At 40.9% G+C, this 19,694-nt stretch overlaps 1 protein-coding gene across 2 annotated transcripts in view; it reads right to left on the bottom strand.

The window, feature by feature from the left end:
* vav2 (vav 2 guanine nucleotide exchange factor) overlaps positions 1 to 19,694 on the bottom strand; it is a 250,899-nt gene that overhangs the window by 54,288 nt on the left and 176,917 nt on the right. For both annotated transcript variants that reach the window (XM_080510604.1, XM_080510605.1), the window contains exons 4-6: positions 17,393 to 17,461; positions 6,135 to 6,240; positions 1,649 to 1,747 (exon numbers count right to left, since the gene is read on the bottom strand). In XM_080510604.1, the coding sequence (XP_080366730.1) occupies positions 1,649 to 1,747; positions 6,135 to 6,240; positions 17,393 to 17,461 (274 nt within the window). The remainder of the gene's footprint in view (positions 1 to 1,648; positions 1,748 to 6,134; positions 6,241 to 17,392; positions 17,462 to 19,694) is intronic.

Raw genomic sequence — 19,694 nt, 5'->3', positions numbered from 1 at the left:
CACTAAGCCAGACTAAAGATGATTCAATAAGGGTTTCCATAGAAATCTGAATACATTCTGGAGAGAAATATCAGAATTTGAGCAGTTTCTGACTTCAGGCATTGAGGCTGCATTCGATCATGCAAAATGTGATAATGCTCTCGATTTACATTTTTTGTTGCAGTGCTTTTTCTCCTGCCCCTATTTTACACCAGTATTGGCTAAAATATGTTGTGTATGTCTGTATTTCCCACCTTAAATGCAAAAGAGGACTTCTTTTTTTTTTAACCAAAAATATGAGAGCAAATGTGTGGAATGAGATTAATTTAAAGATGTTCAATATAAATTATTGAAGTAAGTTTTAATTTGTTTGTCAGTTGTCAGTTGATTAAAACTAAAGATAAAGATTAAAACAATTGATGGTTGGTGAAATAAAACCAGACTTAATAAAAAAAATGGGGTAGACTAACATTCACGTGACTTTTTTTTTTTTTTTTCCCTTTCAGAAAAGAGCATACCCGGCAGCATTTTAAAAATGATGTTCATTCACAGAGAAATGGCAGAAACGCTAAAAACAATGTAGTTTTCATGGGGGGCCACGGGTGGGTGCTGTTGTTTGTTTTTGAAATGAAACCACACGTGCATGAGCATAGAGAACAATAAGCTATGAACATTAATAAGTAAAAGTCCCAGGTGGATATGGACAGGGAGTCATGAGTCACTCTAGAGGCAACCATTGTTGTTCATGTCTGTCCACTTGCATATGTGGTGAAGAACTATTTATTACGACTGTGCTGCGCGGGCACAGTAGCATTTTCAGTGGCTCCGAATACTACTGTTGTATAAACGCAAAAATTTTTTCAGTTTTCACTTTGTCTTTGTCATGTAAACGGAGCCTACATGTGATTAAAAAAACCCGAAAAAACAAGGCTGATTGAAACAGGACTCAGATTGAGGCTGAAAATCTAAATTGCTGACGTAATTCACACAATTCTGAGTCAATCCCAGTGGGAGGGTAAAAAGTCAAGGGAAGACATGAAGAAGGGACATTAAGCAACTGGTTTACAGGAGTGATGTGTTTGTTTAGTGTTGCTTCGTTCAACTGTACCTTGTTATTTCATTTCCTTCACACCTGTGGGATTGTGACTAATTTAGAGCTATGGAGGATCACTCCTTTTATTGAAGAAATGCAGAGTTTTCCATTGTCATAATCATCATGAAATCGAGGTAATCATTGTGTCACGTCCTCATCTAAAGCATCAGTAAAAGCAATCCGTGGTGTTACGTCCCAGTGTTACTTATGGAAGTGAAACAGAATACAGAACTTTGAAATGTTGATGTGCAAGTAGCACAAAACTGTATTTAAGCTTAAACGTGCGTCCCAATATTCGCCACACGCACATCCTGGCACTTGTGACATGTGCTTAAAGCCACAGGGACCAGCGTCTCCCGAGGGGGCCGAGCCTATAATAGCCATGATCGATGAGCTCCCTTGACATTTGTGCTCCCCATTCAATGTGCCGATACCTGACATTTCCATGCTGTGACCCGACCCACAGGCCTGAGACAACCGACAAAGAAGAAGTGGCAAAAAGAAACTCTAACAGCTGGATCTGGAATAGAAAATACACAAAGCAGTATGCAGCGATGAAATCTAATGACAGCTTACCTTCTCAATGTCCTCTAAAGTCTTGTAGTACTTGGCTTCCGTTTCCTGGATTTCCACTAAGCAGCAGTTTCTCTTGTCATCCTCTGTCATACCCATTTTCTACAATTGGGAGAAAAAGAAGTCAGCGCAGGTGAACGACACAGTATTTACACACATTTTACATCTGGTCAATGGAGAATTCATGGAATGTTTTATTTCAGTGTGTTTTATAAATCTGAGCGCACGTCTGCAAACGAGCTGGAGTTGTGTAATCCATCAATTCAATCACATTGAAGTATCAGGAGGAGATAATGTCATCAAGTCTTCCGATCCAATAACTTCTATTGAATCTAAACTGCTTTCCAGTGGAGCCATAATGCAACATTGACAAAGTGAATGCAGACTTCATGTCGACTGTGATAGATGACGAGTGGCTTTCCACATCCGGCTTTGCTTATCGCACTAGAATAGTGATTTGATTTTAATAAAGAAAAAAGTTTCTTGGTATGGACGAGGGAAAGTTCACCCAAATGTTTGGAACAACACACTCGCGTGCTGGTCGGGAATAAAACATACATGATGATGTGCTGTTAAGGAGCTTAACCCTAATCATGACTCTGACCGTGGGCCAGATTACCAGTAAAGGGCATGTCCAGTAGCTTGAACTGTGCTCTAAAAACATACTTGATGGAAATGATCCTGTTTTAACAGAATATAAACCAACAGAAGCTGTGGAGAAATGTTAAAACAGACTAGCTGACTGCCCGCCGCAGGTGGCATGGCTGGAAAAGAAAGATATGGTGTAAATGGTGGGTCAGAGACCACACAGCATTTCTTATTTCTAGCTGCAAAACACACAGAATGCATGAAGTAGATGTGTCTCATAGAGATGAAGTAGAACTGCACACATGCTCTTTGTATTTATGTGTGGTTGTTGAGGAGTTCTTGTTAGAGCAGAGAAAACTAACATCCAAGTAATTCAGTACCATTTTGAAATATTTTTGGTGAGTTTTGTGTTCAAAAGTACCTTATCAATATGTAAAAGTTTTAAAGTCTTAAGTGCCTTAAGAGGCTGTATGTGTATTTCCAATGGCAGGGTTGTGGGTTCCAGTCCTCATTTCACCCCGTAGGTAACTGTCGTTATGTCAAAAACAAATGCAACCTCTTCTTGATCTCATTGGTGTGTGAGCATCTTACATGGCAGCCATCACCATAAACATGAATAAACTAAAAAAAAAAAAAAACAGTAAGTGAAGGAGTGACTCAAGTAAAGCACATTCAGACTGATAAAGGGAAAATGCACAATATACATTTGTTTGATTAAAAAAGTATTTAAATATAATACAAAATTTCAAATCGACGCAACAGCAGCATAATTGTATTTCTTTCTTTCTTTCTTTCTTCCTTTCCTTGACACGCTTGTCAACAGTTCCTACCAGCAGCATTTGAAGCACTGATTGGCCAGCTCAATGCGCAGTGCGTGGAAACAACATTTACTGCAGTGCACTAAGTATTCTGTGGGATGTATATTGTGGATGTTGATGATATGAGAATGATAAATTTGATATATTTTGGATCTTTATTCTGACTACCTCTATTTAACTCAAACTTGTCAGGTTATCAGGGTGACTTTGTAAATTCTTTCAGAATGCAGCAGTTCCAGGAGAATTTGTTGGAGATTTCACTGTATTTTGCACGAGAAGGTTTCATTGAAATTGGCTTTGTGTTGAGAGTGTAGTCCTTTTCAGTAATAATTGCTAGTTGTTGTGAAAATAAATGTTTTTTTCACCCAAAAAATCTTTATTGTTTAAATAGAGTTCCAGTCTGGCCCACTCAAAATGAAGTTGGCTGGATGTGTCCAATGAACTAAAATAAGTTAGACACATTAGAATATTTTAAATAAATGACTTTCATTGAAAACAGCTATGCTGATAAACTCCTGTACAATTTTGTGATTCCACCGACATGTAGCTCTTGAAATCCATAAAACCTATATGTTATTGATTATCAATTAATCAATAAATTAATAGAAAATCTGACATAATTTTTGTAAATGGAGCCAGGATGAAGTTAACAAGTTGACTGACCTACAAATAAATGTCATCTGCAGCCCATTATTCAACAAATCATAAATCTCAGGCATAGTGAAGAGAAGAAAAAGGAAAGAAAACCCTCCCCTTACATCTTATGCGATTAATTTTCGGAATGGAATCCAATGACATCAGTGCTTGGACAACAATCGGACAAAAAAAACAACTCAAAAAAGGCTTTAGATGCAAAAGTTATTGTGAAGCAAGCTGCGTGCCTTCTCTCTTAGTGGTGAACAAAATGCGGACAAGAGTATCATATGTGTGGGCTGTAATGCATCAATACATATCTATTCATATGTAGGTCAATTAAAGGGAAGGCAATGATGGGAAAAGATACAAACATGTACATGGGGCATTTCTCATGAGGCCCGATTGTGTCCGTGTACAAACTTGTGCATGTGTGCCAAAGCTTTGAAAGTGAGTCACCCTGATACCCATGGCAGTCCACACACACACATAGGCTTCATTTCTCAACATATTTACTGGGCTCTGGCATTGATAAGAGCAGCTTGACTGACGAATAACTAACTAAGCCATCTGGAGCAGATTTGGCTGTTGATAACTGGAGCTGATGGAGGGGTGGAAAAAAAAAATGGAGTGAAAAATGTAAAAATGCCAGTTCAGTGCAGGCCTTAATCCACCATGTAATCAACCAATCAGAGAGGCAGCGCTCCAAAGCCAGCAGGACCAACTTTGTTTGTCTCATGCTTTGATGTGGCAGCTGGTGGCGTTCGCTGACGTCAGTTAATGCTGAAGTCAGTTAACGCTGAAATCACAAGCCCCGAGTCAGACGGTGGAACCAGATGGGGTCTCCACCACCGCTGCCACCGTGCGAGGGTCACTTCCCTAATCAGAGGGTCATCCTCCAGGGATGCTGCGTGTTTGCTTTAAAAGGGTGTGTGTGTGTGTGTGTGTGTGTGTGTGTGTGTGTGTGTGTGTGTGTGTGTGTGTGTGTGTGTGTGTGTGTGTGTGTGTGTGTGTGCGTGTGTGTGTGTCACAGGCTCATTTGCACTCACCTGCATGTATCTTATCTGCAGCATGCGGAAGGCAAAACAAGTCACAACAATCAGTGGTTATGAAAGAATAATGAGTGAGTGTGCTCTGCGATACAGTTCAATATAACTATTTTGGAGCATCGTGTATTTTGTAGACAAATTAATATTAGATTATCTTTAAAACCGTGTTCATGACCTCAAAAACCTTGTTAAAACATACCTTCCTATGTAGCAAATGAGTACAACCAGTTTCTGATCTTAAGTATTCTTTCAGACAGAAGTAATGCCTTTAGCTGTTTTCTGTAGTCCGCAGTGTTTCCTGCACATAATTCTAGTTTTCAGATCTTCCCCCTACAGAAGTTCATGTCAGATCTTAGACATTTTTCCTCATCCAGCATTTGCTCACCCTCCATCTTTTTTACTTTTTGAGACATTTCTTATTGGGTTTGCTCATTTTCTGAAGATCATAATATGTTCACAGGCTTGACTCAAATTTGAGGACAAACACCCTCACAGTACGTGTTTTTGGACTGATAAAGAATTCATGGCTGAATCGATAACAGTGAGCTGTCCCTGAGGGAGTGAAGCAAACCACTATCCAGAATATTTCCATCTCAAATCTTTACAGTTGGCTCGAGGTCTGGATTCAGCCTACTCCAAACACTATTTCTGATTTATCATTCGAGACCACCTTATTCCCAAAAGGCTTGTGGTCCAACTATACGTACCTACATCTACTCTGTGTATTCACAAAAAAGGAAGTATGTCAACATTTGGCATTTAATCCACCACAGGGCACTAGACTAGATCGACATACTTGCAAAATACAAAAAAAGAAGAAAAGAAAAAAAAACGTTCATTAATTTTGATATTAATAAAGAATGACAGTGTAATCAGACACTGGCGGTATATCAGGTCAATACACGCTTCGAGGTATATACTTTTGGAGAAATTTCTAATCTCAATACTGCCCCCAAGGCAAACAGACCAATGGCGTTGCTTCGTTAGACTGAAATCTTCATGTGTTTCTAATGTCAAGTATAAATGAGCCTTAAAGATACATAGACTGCCTACTCTGGAGCCCTTAAGACAGATTACAAAGATGACTGCATGAAAATTAAATAAACTGGTGAACTCCACAACCTTCGCCCATCCAGACAATGCACAACAACGATGCACACAGACAACTAATCTAGTGTAAGTTAAAGGTGAGTGGATGCAATCCCTCCTAATTCAAAACTGCAATAATTGATTTGAGCTCAATGTAAACTGAAATCATGCAAAAGGACTCTGTGCACTCAATCGGTATAATGGTTCAGGTACAGACCTTCACTAGACATTAGAGTTGCATTATGACAAACACGTCATTCATAATTTATTGAAAACAAAAAGAAAGAGCAGAGCGCGTCACAAACTTCTCACCATGGGTTGTCGTACTTCCACCTTAATGATGTCCTCGTAGATGTCGTCGCCATCATCCTCACATGGCACGCAGTCGTAGATGTCGTCCTCACCCAAGTCATGCTCACTGGGGGGAGAAAAAACATAAGTGCACGTGTTAGATGAGCAGCTGTGTGAAACCACAAGGGGGAACTCCTTTTTCTCAAGATGAAGGGGGGGTGGGGGGGACTGCCACTTTAAACTTCTATGACAGCGAAAAGGCAGCAAGTAGTCGGAGCCGTGTGAGCTCATTATCTCTCACAAGCCCTGCCTGAAGCGTGAAACTTGTGGCCAAGGCGAAGGCAACACAATAGCCAGTGTACGCAAACATGCACGGATCTGCGTTATTAAGTGGCATTTCCCTTTAATGTGTTTATGTTGCTTCGACACCCAGCTGGCTAACTGACCTTTAATTAGGAAAGCAGCCAACAGAGCACAGACAGTTACTGTGGAGAGGAGCATCTTCTGGGAAGGATCCTCATGCTTGGGGTGTTTGCACTGTATCCCCCCTCCCGGTTACTTAAATGCAATTGTTGTTTGGGAAACTTAGTGGAGATATCCCAGCAGGGGAACGCTCTGGTGACAGGCCCATGTTGACGTAATTAGTCACAAGGGGGCTCAAAGTCGCAAAACAGGAAATTAACTATTAAATGCTGTCAATAAATAAAGGTGGCGTTGTCTGCTAAACAATTAAGGACAAACAGTTTAAGCATGGCAACACTTTGTTTTGAAAAAAACAAACAAACAAATGTCAAGTTAAGTACACACAGGTCACCTCAGATGATTTGTACCGTTGCCATGGAATCAGCGAGGTACACTGAAGCACAGCTTGATCCTGTTGGCCCTCGATTTGCTCAGGTTTCTATCGAGCCACCTAACCTAACCGAATAATACACAAGCAACTGACAATGACTGACTTATTTCCAGGCATATTTATGAAAACATATGTATGGAGACCATAATAGATCTCATCAGTATCATATGTGCTTTGATTGAACCACTACTCAAAACATAATGTAATATTCAGGACCGATTGCATCAAATCTCTTTATTTCCTAGATAAAATCCAATTTTTTTCTTCTCTCATCTGATTGGTTCTACACATCGATGATGCATGTGAGAACCAGCCTTATTGTTGGGCAAGAGTGATAATACTTCAACCTATATACTGCACCTGGAGAGGACTCTTTGAAATTGATATTTCTTTTAAAGGGTAAAGATTTTTCACATGTGTCTTAGAGACCCGGGAAAATGCAGTTGTGGGCAGTTGTTTCACTGCCTTGATGAGGTGAGACGACAGAGGGCCAAGGCAGGATCCAACTACTTGAAATAAATAGCACAGTGACCAAAAATGGCAACTGCTAGTTAGCTTCCTTCTGTAATCACGCATACCAGCCCCCGTCTCTGAGCTGATGAAAAGAAGGAAACTGAGTGCGGTGTTCTTCCAGCGCTTATCTCTAGACACCTTGAGTTTTGAGCCTGCACAATTTCCAGTGCTGTTCTCTGTGAGCATATATGTGTGGTTTCAATACAAAAACAAACAGCAGTGTGAATTTGTGGCCCAACGTGAAAACTCCATTGTTTTCGTCATACGTTTAACACTGTTAGGATTGGGCACACATTGTTACCATACAATATGTGTCTTGTGTAATTAAAGCAGACATGTGCACCCTCAACCTCCACCTTATTGTTAATAGGAAAAACAACGAAAGAAAGATGGAAAAATTACAAAAAGAAAAGTATTTTCCATGAGGAGGATTCAGGGCCTTGTACCCGTGTCCTTGGGCAGCCTACTTTAAGCCCTCCAGCACAAGGGATGCTATTTAGCAATCCAAGTGTGAACAAAAACAGGATTTGTGTTTTCAGATAAAAATGGCCTCCTTCCAATACTGTACATCTAAATACCATCTCACTGTACAAAAATCTCTCTGTTTGCTTGTTCCTGATGCAGGCACTTCACCTCTGTCCGCCTAATGGAGGACATAACCCAGGTGTCCTTTCAGCAATTCAACCAGATTCAAAGTATTTCATTTGAACATGGATGAAATGGGCTATTTTGCGACAACTTTTGTGCTCTTTAATAATTCATGAATAGACCTGAAAAGCTTGTTAGTAATTTGATTAGTTCCACAGTGACGTGGCTGCAGGAAACCTTCACGAAACATCGGCCGTTAAAGCTAAAATATCCCTCCTTCCACTGTCTGTGTGAACAGGGGACACGGTGAATGAAAGAAGACAGAAGTACCCTCAATCAAACATTCGAGATCAGCGTAATGCTCATGCGATGGTTGTTAGAGGTTTTAATTGAGGTGGCTGAGTTCACTCCCAGCTCCGTGCTTTCTCTTTCTTTATTAAGTGAAAGTGGCTCATATTGAGTAGCGAGGAGGCGGCGTGGGTGGAAAACGGATGGCCGAAGCTGTCCCGTACGTGTCTCCCTTCTGAACTTTGAGACTGCAGTACGCTCCTCAGAGACAGATGTGGTCAGGGAGGTTTCAGCAAAGCAGATGTTGTACCTCATTTTCTTGTAACTCCTCGGAGAGAGTATTTTACGAGGTAGGTTTAGTGGAGTAATATGAATATGACCTCTGAAAAGATCTAAGAGGAGCAGCTCCTCCAGGGAGAACATGACAGAGGAGATAGAGGACAGGCTGAATGAGGTACCGCCTCTTTTATTCATTGGTTCTGTACGAGCTTAGAAACTCAATATGTGAATTTCACCAGTAGCATTGTTTTTCTCATCTTCGCATACCAGTGCTAATTACAAATACCTTATCTGAATCAGGAACATTTCCTATTGATTAGCCTTGGCATTTAAAACTCTTGGTGTCTCTCAGTTGGTTATTTTGTTGTCGCATTTTTGCTCATTTCCAATCAGCCAGTTCGAAATCTGTTCAAGGCTTTCCACTAATGATTACACATTGATTGATATACTGACATTGTGGAGGGTTCAACATAAAAGCTTTGCTATGGGTTGAGATTTAATTTTTTAACACCCATCCCAAACATCTCGCCCACTGGATGTTTGCTTCTCAGTGGTTACCTCAAAACTCAAACCAGATGTCCAGTGAAAGCTACTGGCTTGAAACAAGGTTTCAGGTTCATCAAATCTCAGTTTACAATCAACATAGGGCAGGGTACATCAAGTTGGGAAAAATCCAGAGAGATAGAAAACCACTCCAACATCACAGTGATTTAAAGTTACCAATTTGACTAAATGTGCATGTCTTTGGACTGGGACCTCTGAAAAAATGAAAATCATGCAAAACACTAAGAAGCAGCATTTCAGAAAAGTTGTGTTTTCCTCCAGGAGATGGAGTTATGGATTACTTTCAGAGGAGGATAGTGGTTGGTTGAGGAGAAGAGTTCATTTGAAGCAGATAAGAGCGAGGGAGAGCGTGTTTCCAGGAACTGACTGTAAGTCAATGTAGTGGTCGCTGAAGTGAGAGAAATACAGCTACGAGTGCGTGCACTTTGTTAGAAAGAGGAAGAGTGCAAAAACAGAGGGACATATTTTGTCTCTTGGGCTTGGGTGGACATTAATGAATCATTCAAATGCATAAATGTGTTCCTAGCAGTGTCCGTGCGTCCGCATCACAATGCAAGGGGGAGATGGAGAGTGGGAGTACAAGGACCTGAGGACTCATGAATTAGGTCTGATTTTCTGTCTGATTACTCAGTGACGGGCCGGGGGGTGTCCACTGCGCTTGCACGCAATCGGCCCGTGAGCCTGTGCTCACAGCGCCTCAGTGACTGAGGGTTACATCAGTGGAGGAGGGATGCGGTGACTCACCAAATCAGAGCTACTGAGCATATGTTCCCCAAAGGCTTGGCTACTTTACAAGATTTTAACAAAACAATGGTGTGCTGCCCTAAAAATACAGGGTGTGTCTTTTGTTTGTAATGTGATGGAGAGCCTCAGTGGATGTCCTACATAAGGTGCAGCCAAACAGACAGCAAAGTTTTGTCTACGCGTGGTCTTATCATATGAGGTCCGATAGAGAATATGTGGTCAAGAAAATGAATGGGAGCGCAGAAGTGCTCATTTATTTTGACTACACTGCAGCGTGTGTCGGGAAAAGTTTGGACAGATTGGCAGCATTATTAAAAATATCGTTGGGACTACCAATCGACTTAAGCAACCTCTTCTGGAAACCATTAATACCCAACGTTTGGATACAGCGCTGGGTAGGAATCAGCAGTAACATGTGGTAGTTCTGTTTGAGATCTAAGATAATTAAAGAAATTTGACTGTTTGACTTTTTAGAAGATTATGTTTGGGCACACGGCCTGCAGTCGTTATATAAGGCACTCAAATGCCAATGCATCTGTCTACAGCACAATGAACGCAACAGATCGAATAAACGGTAAATGGATTTCACTTATATAGCGCCTTTCAACTGCGTGAGCAGCCCCAAAGTGATTTACATCATCCATCACATTCACCTACTCACACACGCACACACCATGAGAGACTGCAGCCATGCAAGGCACAGTATGGGGTTCAGTGTCCTGCCCAAAGACACTTCGGCATGTGGACAGGTGGAGCTGGGAATTGAACCTGCAACCCCTCTACTAACTGAGCCATGCCACCTATGTCTCGTTGCATTCATTTGCTTACTTGTGCTTGAATAGTGAACACCAATTAGCTACCAACAAAACCAAAAAATTCCTCCTTTATATTATGTGGCCACCAAAACATCCCAAACTTATTAGGACATGAACTTTAAGAGATCCCTGAAGGTGAGCAGCCAATTGGTAAAAAAAAAACAAAACAAAAAATAAACACTTAAGTTGTGGAATAGGGCCTCTGTGGATCCCACTTTTTTTTTTGCTGTACAGCTCATGTATGTGTAATTGGACAGAGATCTGGGGAATCGAGAAGCAACATTCGCACTTTGAATTCAATGTCGTGCTCCTCAAATAATTACTCAAGCTATTTTGGAATTTTGTCAGGGAAAACTATCTGAAAGGTAGAGGCAGTTTGTTAATGATGCAGAGGTGGCGGTACGAGGCAATATATCGCATTCACATATGGTTTGCGTATGGGCCTATGAATTAGGCTTTATGGAATATAATAAGTATTGGTAACAGTGCTCTGTGTCTACTCTGAAAACGTGGTATTGGTGCATCCCTAGTGACAAAATCATCTAAAATAAGTGACTACTGTTGATGTACAGACATCTGGAGATTTGACATTTGCTCCATGTCACTGTGACCTCACTGCACACCGGATTGATTGTGACACTTTTCAGTTAAATGGAGCAGTGTTGCACACACACGTTTTACAGGTTGAATACATCAGAGTGTGTGAAAGAGAAAGATGGAGGATTTGAAGAATAATAACCACATAATAACTTTGTCATTTTCAATGCCATAAAACCATCCTTGACGCTGATAAGCTACCTTGGGAAACCGTTGGGATTCTCAATTTGAAAAAAAGCTGATAAAGAAGGACATCACTTCTTCTAACCATGATATACTATTTTGGTGTTTGGCAATTTGTCACTTTTTTATGCTTGGAGCATTCATTTTCCACAGTAATAAAATACAACCTCTCAGTGGATTTGATGCTGTGGCTGATCTGTTTTAGTTTCAGTCTGTCTTTTAGAATAAGTTTGACACACGATATTATTATTACACTCAATAATTTTAAAAGCAATATGTCCCTACTTTATGTAAAGTCCTTAATAAACTCAGTTTTTAAATTTCCCCTTTAGATTTTTGTATGCGGCTCAGCATTAGGGAGCCAATATTAATCATAATATAAAACATGTCCTTACTATCTACCTCCATTTAGAAAACAGTTTATCCTGAGTGTGGTCATGTGGTAAAAAAAAAAAAGGAAAAAAAAGTTAATACCTTAATACCACGGGACTCCATCCATTTTCAAGCTATTGACTTTTCATGTCAATCTGCCCAGGGGATTAATGGAGCAAAATAAACTGCCAAAGAGTGACACAAAGAGGTAGTGACAGTGTTTGCTAAGGAATGGAAATCTATGTGTGCTTTTTGCAGACGAAATGGTCCCTTGGCGACTGTTTCCGATCCACCCCCATTTCATGCTTTGTCAACTCCAGGATGGAGTCATTCCACATGGGGTGGGGGTCCGAGTTAAGTAACGGGAAGAGTTGACATCAGAGCAGAAGCACAGACCAGGTTTACATATTAACCTGCGAGACCTCTATTAGGTCCAAACCATCGTCTGCCTCGATGAGACACTTGCATGCCTCACGACTAAGTGCCTGCATCTATCGCACGATCTCTGTGACACTTATTTACTTCCCGGTGAGCTCATGCTGTCGAAACACACCACGCTGGATATGAACTCCTCTGACATGATATTGTAAATATGGAAATCATGCAGATACTGACCTCAAGAGAACCTCTAAAATAACACAGTCATCTCCAAAAGTATTGCTACTGCATGAAGACTGTCTGCTAAATACAGACCAGAGAGATCTGACAAACTAACTACTCAGACATCTCAAAGGTTTGGATGTCCTTCATTTCCTTAAAAATGTTGTCAAAAGAATGATTTCATCTCCATATTTAAATTGTAAGTAGTCAACATGTCAAATGTAATAAGCATATTAGAACCAGGCCACTTAAAAATGTTCAAATTACTGTTTTACTGAGTTTATTTAATGACTTTCTTATGAATAGATGTGGAAGCAAGTTCAACTTAACCAAGGAATAAAATGGAGGTAATTTATTTTTGCTAAAAGAAGAAAAAGTTGAAGGTCTAATGGACTCAGATCTGAAATTCAACAATCACATTAAGTCAAAAACAAAACCAGCTTAATACCAACTGCAAAATATTGCAGACTACAATAACTGCCAGACTAAATTGGAAATCCAGAATTTCCTAAAGAAAATAAATTACAACCTTTTGGCTTTCAATCCAAAATCCACAGAAAACTCAGCACAACAAATCTGAGTACAATATTGACATCAGCATTAGATTATCCTAATCTCCAGGGCCTTGAATGGGAGTACATTAAAGTAGGCCTGATTTTGTTGTGGATCTCACAGAATGGACTGGTTCACTATCCTAATTAGACAAAACACAATCTGACAATCTCCTTGTGGCATAGAAATGTCCCCTGGTGGCTGCATTTGGTGCTTCAGATCGGAAAAATATATCAAATAGCCATTGAACCGATGAGCATTTAAAACCCACAACAAAGTGAAAAACATCTCCTGAGATGCATGAGTTGAAACATCACACCACTTTCAACTACATATTCCATCGGACTCGTTTGCATGTAATTCAATTTATTTTTAACATAAACGCAGCAGTTTAAGTTTATTGGACGTTGGATGGCAAACAACAAGGTCCAACATTCAGTGTACAAGCATAAAATTGGGTTTTAAATGTCAAGTCTGGATCTATTTTTGTTTTTCGTATAATAACCGTTAACATTTCCGTCCTCATACCATCGAGCTTAATGATGCAATGTGATTGTTTTTTATTGTTGGCGACAATATTGTGGTTTTTACTCCTTATTTCTTCCCACACCTGATATTTTTGGGGGAGAACACTGCTGTTTTATTCCTCGCATGCTGGCGCTTTTTACGACACCATATGTCCCTCCATTGCCACGTTTTCCTCCGGGAGGCCGTCGAGCTCAGTGATTTTACATCCATAAAGATTGGCTATTATTTCCGTGGGATGACAATGATTGCGCTTTCCCTCACTCTCGCAGTTCAGTCAGGCACTCATCATAAATCACATGTGCATCAATATTTCAGGCTAATTAATAAGTCTTTGAGAGCGGGGTTAGTGCTAACGTGGCCCATGTGCTAAGTGTGTCCAACTGTATTAAGTGCACGACCTGCTGATGAATCAATTATGCGTGGGTCTATTGGTGAAACAGAATGTGTGGATGTTCTCTTGGAAAGGTCAAGAGCAGCCATGCTGCTGGGCGCCATGATTAATTTAATAAGACACCTAGAGGTTACACAAAGAGCGCAGTGTTATGACACCAGTGACCATTTCAGAGGGGGGAAAAAAAAAAAACGTGAGGGAGAGAAGAAGCAGAGCTTATAGATTGGAGGAATACCATCCGCTTTAAGTATAAATACATTAAGCAACAAGCTTCATAACTTCACTTTCATGTTCGCTTGCTCTGCAGCCAGGCTCAGTGGCACTTGTTGCTATGGATACGTGCACCGGATCTTTCAATAGAGATTTACGTAAGCAGGCTATTCTGTGCAGATGGATGGAGGGAGGTAAAGAAGAGAAAAACAACAAGGTTGGAGGGTTTAGTCACTTTCCTCATGGGTTTAGAGCAGAACAGACTATTTTCATCACGAGTGGGCTGGATTGGTCAAATTAGAGCACAATAACCCTATTTAATGACAAATCCAAATGTTTCCCTTTATTCAAGTGCAGAGATGTATGAAAGATTCAACATTTAGTTAAATAATTTTTATTTTTAATTTTTTAACCAAAACCTGATCAAACTGAATTTTTTCCAGGCTGAAATTTCTGCATATTTTTTTAATGATGCCTCCTGTTGAGATCACCGATCTCCTGGCTTGGATCTCATAGTGCGTTATATCTGCTCCTCCTCTTACTGAAACAGTGTGATCCCCAGCGAGCAAATTAGGAACAGCAGTTACTTTTATTGGGAATTTGACATTGATGTCTTTGTTATTCCTACAGTTTGCATTGAACCAACAGGGAGGCTGAATTTGTCCTTAGGCTATTTTTTTTGACACCCTGGTTGAGGAAGACATCATTTGTATGAATTTGTACACCTATTTTCCCAAATAATGTGGTATTTTTTCTTTACTTTTTGGCTTTTTTTTTTTGTTGTAACCTTCATTCGAAAGGAATATTTCATAACTCCATTCCATGTAATGCTACTTTCCTTCATTAAATATTGGCACAACTATCCATGAGCTGTTTCGATTCAAAAAACACCCACTGATATGCCGAGAAGTGCCACTGTCACTGATCATGCTGAGTCTCTGGGAAGTTCTGAAGTTAAAACAAGCATCTTTTTTTCTCACTGATGTCTGAGGGTGTGTTCACACTTGGCTGCTTCAGTTCGATTGAAGCAAACTGTGGTGTGTTCAGAGGTGTGAACGCTTCAACCTGGCGTGCACCGAACAAAAGTGTTCAAGTCTTCCAAGTGGTGTTGGCCCGCTCCCAATAAAGAACTCTGGTGTTGTTTGCTTAAAAATAAACTCTGCAGAGTTCCTGATGATTGAAACAAAACAATGCTCCGTTAGCATGTGCAATAGGTGAAATGCCAGTGGAGGTTTCTACATTCTCAAACGCTTAATGACTTCAGCTGGTAATAGTACCACTATAGAATTCCCACATACATTTAGCTCAGCATTCCTAGAATCCTCCATCACCCTCAAAGATAAGAAACAAGCAGACCGACTCCTCCTCGTGTGCTCTTTTCTTCCTGCTGACCCAATTTGGCTTGTTTGTGCAACATATATATTCGAGTTGACTGAAACAGAGGTTTCACATCCACCGCATGTGGAAGCTAATCCAGTATTAGCCTGCTTGGCTAGCACACTCCTCATCCCCTAAAGACAATCATGTATTCAGCGAACATATTTCTATAAGCTCTCCTTATTCCCCTCATCCCGCTCTCCTCGCTGCTATCTCTGTGATGAATGACACCCATCTCCCAGCCGTTCACTAATTACTCTCCATTAATCTGAGGCGAGCGGCTGCTGTCACCGCTGGAGCTGCCGCCAACTTCCACGACCTACGACTCTCTTTCGAACGCGCGGCAGGGCCCGTCAGCCCGGCGAGCGTGCAGCAAAGCAGCAACAGTGTCACCATGGCAACAGGCAGAGTGACAGAGGACTTCATGCTTATGTAATTAAGCAGTTAGAGGAAATTGCAAGAAGTGGCAATCAAGATAAATTTTAGATGTTGCATGCAGACTGCAGAGAGAACCGTTACACACATAGACAGCTACATTCAGGAGTCGATCTTTTATAACAACCAACTTCCAGATGCGCCGTTGCATCTTTGCTTATACTTAAATCAGTGCGGCATGATGAGCAGCTCCTCCGCATTTTCATCCCACTCAGAAGCTGTTTCAGCACTAACTTCCCACCCGTTTTACCCGCTTGATCCTTTGTGGTTTAAAAAGAATAATATAAAATGAGATTGTGAGTGAATCATCCCACATTGAAAACCGGGAGAAGGAACAACAAATAGCATTGTAAAATATAAATAAACGTGGTAAGTAAATCTTTATTTTTCTTAAACCCCCATATTTGTGGTCCAAAGAACAAAAAAGTAATTTTAAGACTCTCTTTTACTGCTTCCACGACCAGTGATGCCGGTCATATGATCACTTTTTTCAGTAACAAGTAATCTAACGCGAGATTAAAGTTACTTCTCTAAGTCATTTTGCGTTAAAGTGTGTCTGACCAGCCCACTTCTCCACTCTCAGCCAATCACAGGCCAACTTGCTCAGGCGTGTTCAGGTGACATAAAAGAATTGGAACTAACAAACTTAATTATTAAACCTTGTGATTGCAATAAGACTACAACTGCAGAGATGTTATACTATTTTTGTATAAAGATATATTGGCAGGAATCTCCACCACTTTTTCCATGTCTGGTGTACAAATAGCATAAAATAAGTTTACTTTCACGTAAAGCTTCAGGGAGCCACTTCCTAGCAGCTAAAGTGCCACATGGTGGTCCCCCGTGTAAATACAGTTTGTAAATACATGCATCTTGTCGGGGCGACCGTGGCTCAGGTGGTAGAGTGGTCGTCTTTCGGAGTGAGAGGTCGGAGGTTCGATCCCAGTCTACACTGGTCTATGTGTCGAAGTGTCCTTGGGCAAGACACTGAACCCTAAATTGCTCCCAGTGGTCAACTAGCGCCTTGCATGGCAGCTCTGTCCCATTGGTGTGTGAATGTGAGCGTGAATGGGTGAATGACTGATATGTGAAGCGCTTTGGGACTGCACTCAGTGTGGTTAGAAGGCGCTATATAAATCTAGACCATTTACCATTTGTCAAAATTCTGTGTTTGTCTCGCAATGAATTTTTTCACTTAGAGGTGTGCAGCCTGCGATACGGCTTTACCAAATGCTGATCCATCAAATCGTGCAGTCCAGTGTCGGAGGTGCAATTAAGTGGTGGGGTTACAGTTAAATTTCGGGGAACTCTTCAGAGAAATATTTGCAATGCCTCGCTGGGAGACACAAAACTGTGTGTGTGGGTGTTTTGTGGAGGAACGTGCACTTACTCTGCCAGCTCCTCCAAGCTGCGGTACACATCATCTTCGTTCAGAGCGGTGTCCTCCGACGGGAAAGGCCTGGTACACACACACACACACACACACACACAAAAACAAAAAAAAAAAAACAACAACACAGCGTGAGAGAGTGTTTTATCACTGCATGTACACACACTCCAGTGGCCTGGGCTGAGAAATAACCGGTTGGAAAGGTACGTGTTCTATCTGTCAGCTTGTCAGTCCGGCAGCGGCGGGATCTATTCAACAGAGGATCCCATCAGTCACAAACAACATTGTCAGAACGCATCAACACGTCGCAGCTGACAGATAAAGAAGCGCCGTGTTCCCACAGTCAACTTTTCCCAGCGATACTGCGAGGAATAACAGCCCTTTTACCCCCCCCCCCCCCCCCCCACATTCAGACGGGGTTGGCAGGTGTCTCATGAATCCTCTCAGGGGGGGTTGGACCAGTTTTCAAGGTCCCTCAGGGGACAATGTAGAGCAATGTAAAGCTCGGGGAATGACAGTGTTGAGCTGGAGCTATTGACCTTCATAGGGGAGACAAACATGGTGGATTCTGAGAAAGAAAGGGCGAATCCTCATTGTGCGATTCATCTCCGTATCCGTGCTCCCACGTCGTGTCACCCAACAATACCTCCAGGGAGTGGCAGAGCGTAAAAACTAATGACTAATCAATTAGCGCATGGATTTATCTAAGAGATGGGATTCTTGCAAATCAAGTGCAGGATTAGGTTCAAACGGCCAAACGTGCTAATGACTTCTTTTTTTTTTTCTGTGCCACGAGATGACTGTGATTGTGGTAAATTACAGCCTATTATCTTAATGCCGTGCACAATCGAAACCCATTAAAATCAGCGAGGTCGCGATCAACACGAGCCATCAACAGCGCCAACATAACTGAGATAAAGTGTTAATTATTTGCATTGAATCCCGAGTGGCTCTTGAGAGCCGTAGAATCATTGAATGCATCGTTGTTCATATGTTTCGTTGTGTGTTTTTATGGATTCCGGAGGCGCCGAACTCTCAACATCCTACGCAGGCACATCAACACCTCCACTGACCTTCACTCCCTCTGTTTCAACGCCACCACCCAACACACTATTTGTTTTCCTCTTGTCAACAAGAGAGGACACATGCACACGCGCACACACACACACACACACACACACACACACACACACACACACGAGTGAAGAAACCATGAAAACAGACAGTGTGGGCGGAGAGACGTTCAAAGCTGTAAGTTCAGAGTTGATACTGATAAACACTAATGATACAATCTAACTTAAACAACATCTGTGCGGATGCCACAGTGGAGGAAATAAACATTTCTTGTCACTTCAGGCAAGAATCTGAAGGTCGACATTCATTTTGGATTTATTGGAGTTTTATTTCTTTGTATTGACTCCAATACAATTGCTTTATTACTGTCACAGTAACGTTCACATTCAAATAACATTACATATCAACACACAATTACTGAAGTCACCTCATTATTAGTGTTTTTATAATTGTTATAACCATTATCTTGTATGTGCTCCTGTATTGCATTGCATTAGTTTTTTTAATTAACGACTGTACACGGAACGTTTATGACAACAAAACTAGTCCAAATTAGTAAAACAATACAAGATTTAAATTGTGAATAGAATAGAAGATATGAAACATATTTGTTGGGTGTTTTAAAAATGTACTGGCATTTATCTCTGATGCATGACTGATTGATTTATTTTGTTTAAGGACATGAATGATGAAGCTTTGACCATTTAACTTCACACAATATAACGTTTCATGTGCACAACAGTATAAATATGTTATTATTCATTTCGGCCAGCTGAAAACTGAAAGAATATGGCTTAATTCTGAATTCAACACACAATAATGTGATGTTGATATAATGCTGAAGGCAACAATTTTCTTTCCAAATGTTGCAACTATTTTCCAAACTTCCCAACAAAATTAAAAATCACTGCAAAAAAAACCTCAGACTGATCTGCAGAGCCAAAACAAACTCTTTCCTGCAGTCCGTTAGACTCCTGCTAATGTTAGGATTCACTGGGAATCTTTCCCAGCCCAGTAATAACCCACCACATTAACCATGATTAAAATTTTAAACATTATTACTGATAGTTGAGCGATTCACTGCAGTGTACCATAAAACGTGCTTTGTCCCGGCTGATGTTTAAAACCAAACACCCGGAGTGGAAATAAGCTCCAGCTCGATCAGAATGAAACAAACTTCACAAACACACAGTGATCCACGGTGAGAGGCGATTCTCCTACATTTTTC

Source organism: Blennius ocellaris, assembly GCF_963422515.1.
Source record: "Blennius ocellaris genome assembly, chromosome: 15".
NCBI lineage: Eukaryota > Metazoa > Chordata > Actinopteri > Blenniiformes > Blenniidae > Blennius > Blennius ocellaris.
The sequence above is the reverse complement of the archived record's forward strand: the minus strand, read 5'-3'. Positions and strand labels throughout refer to the sequence as shown.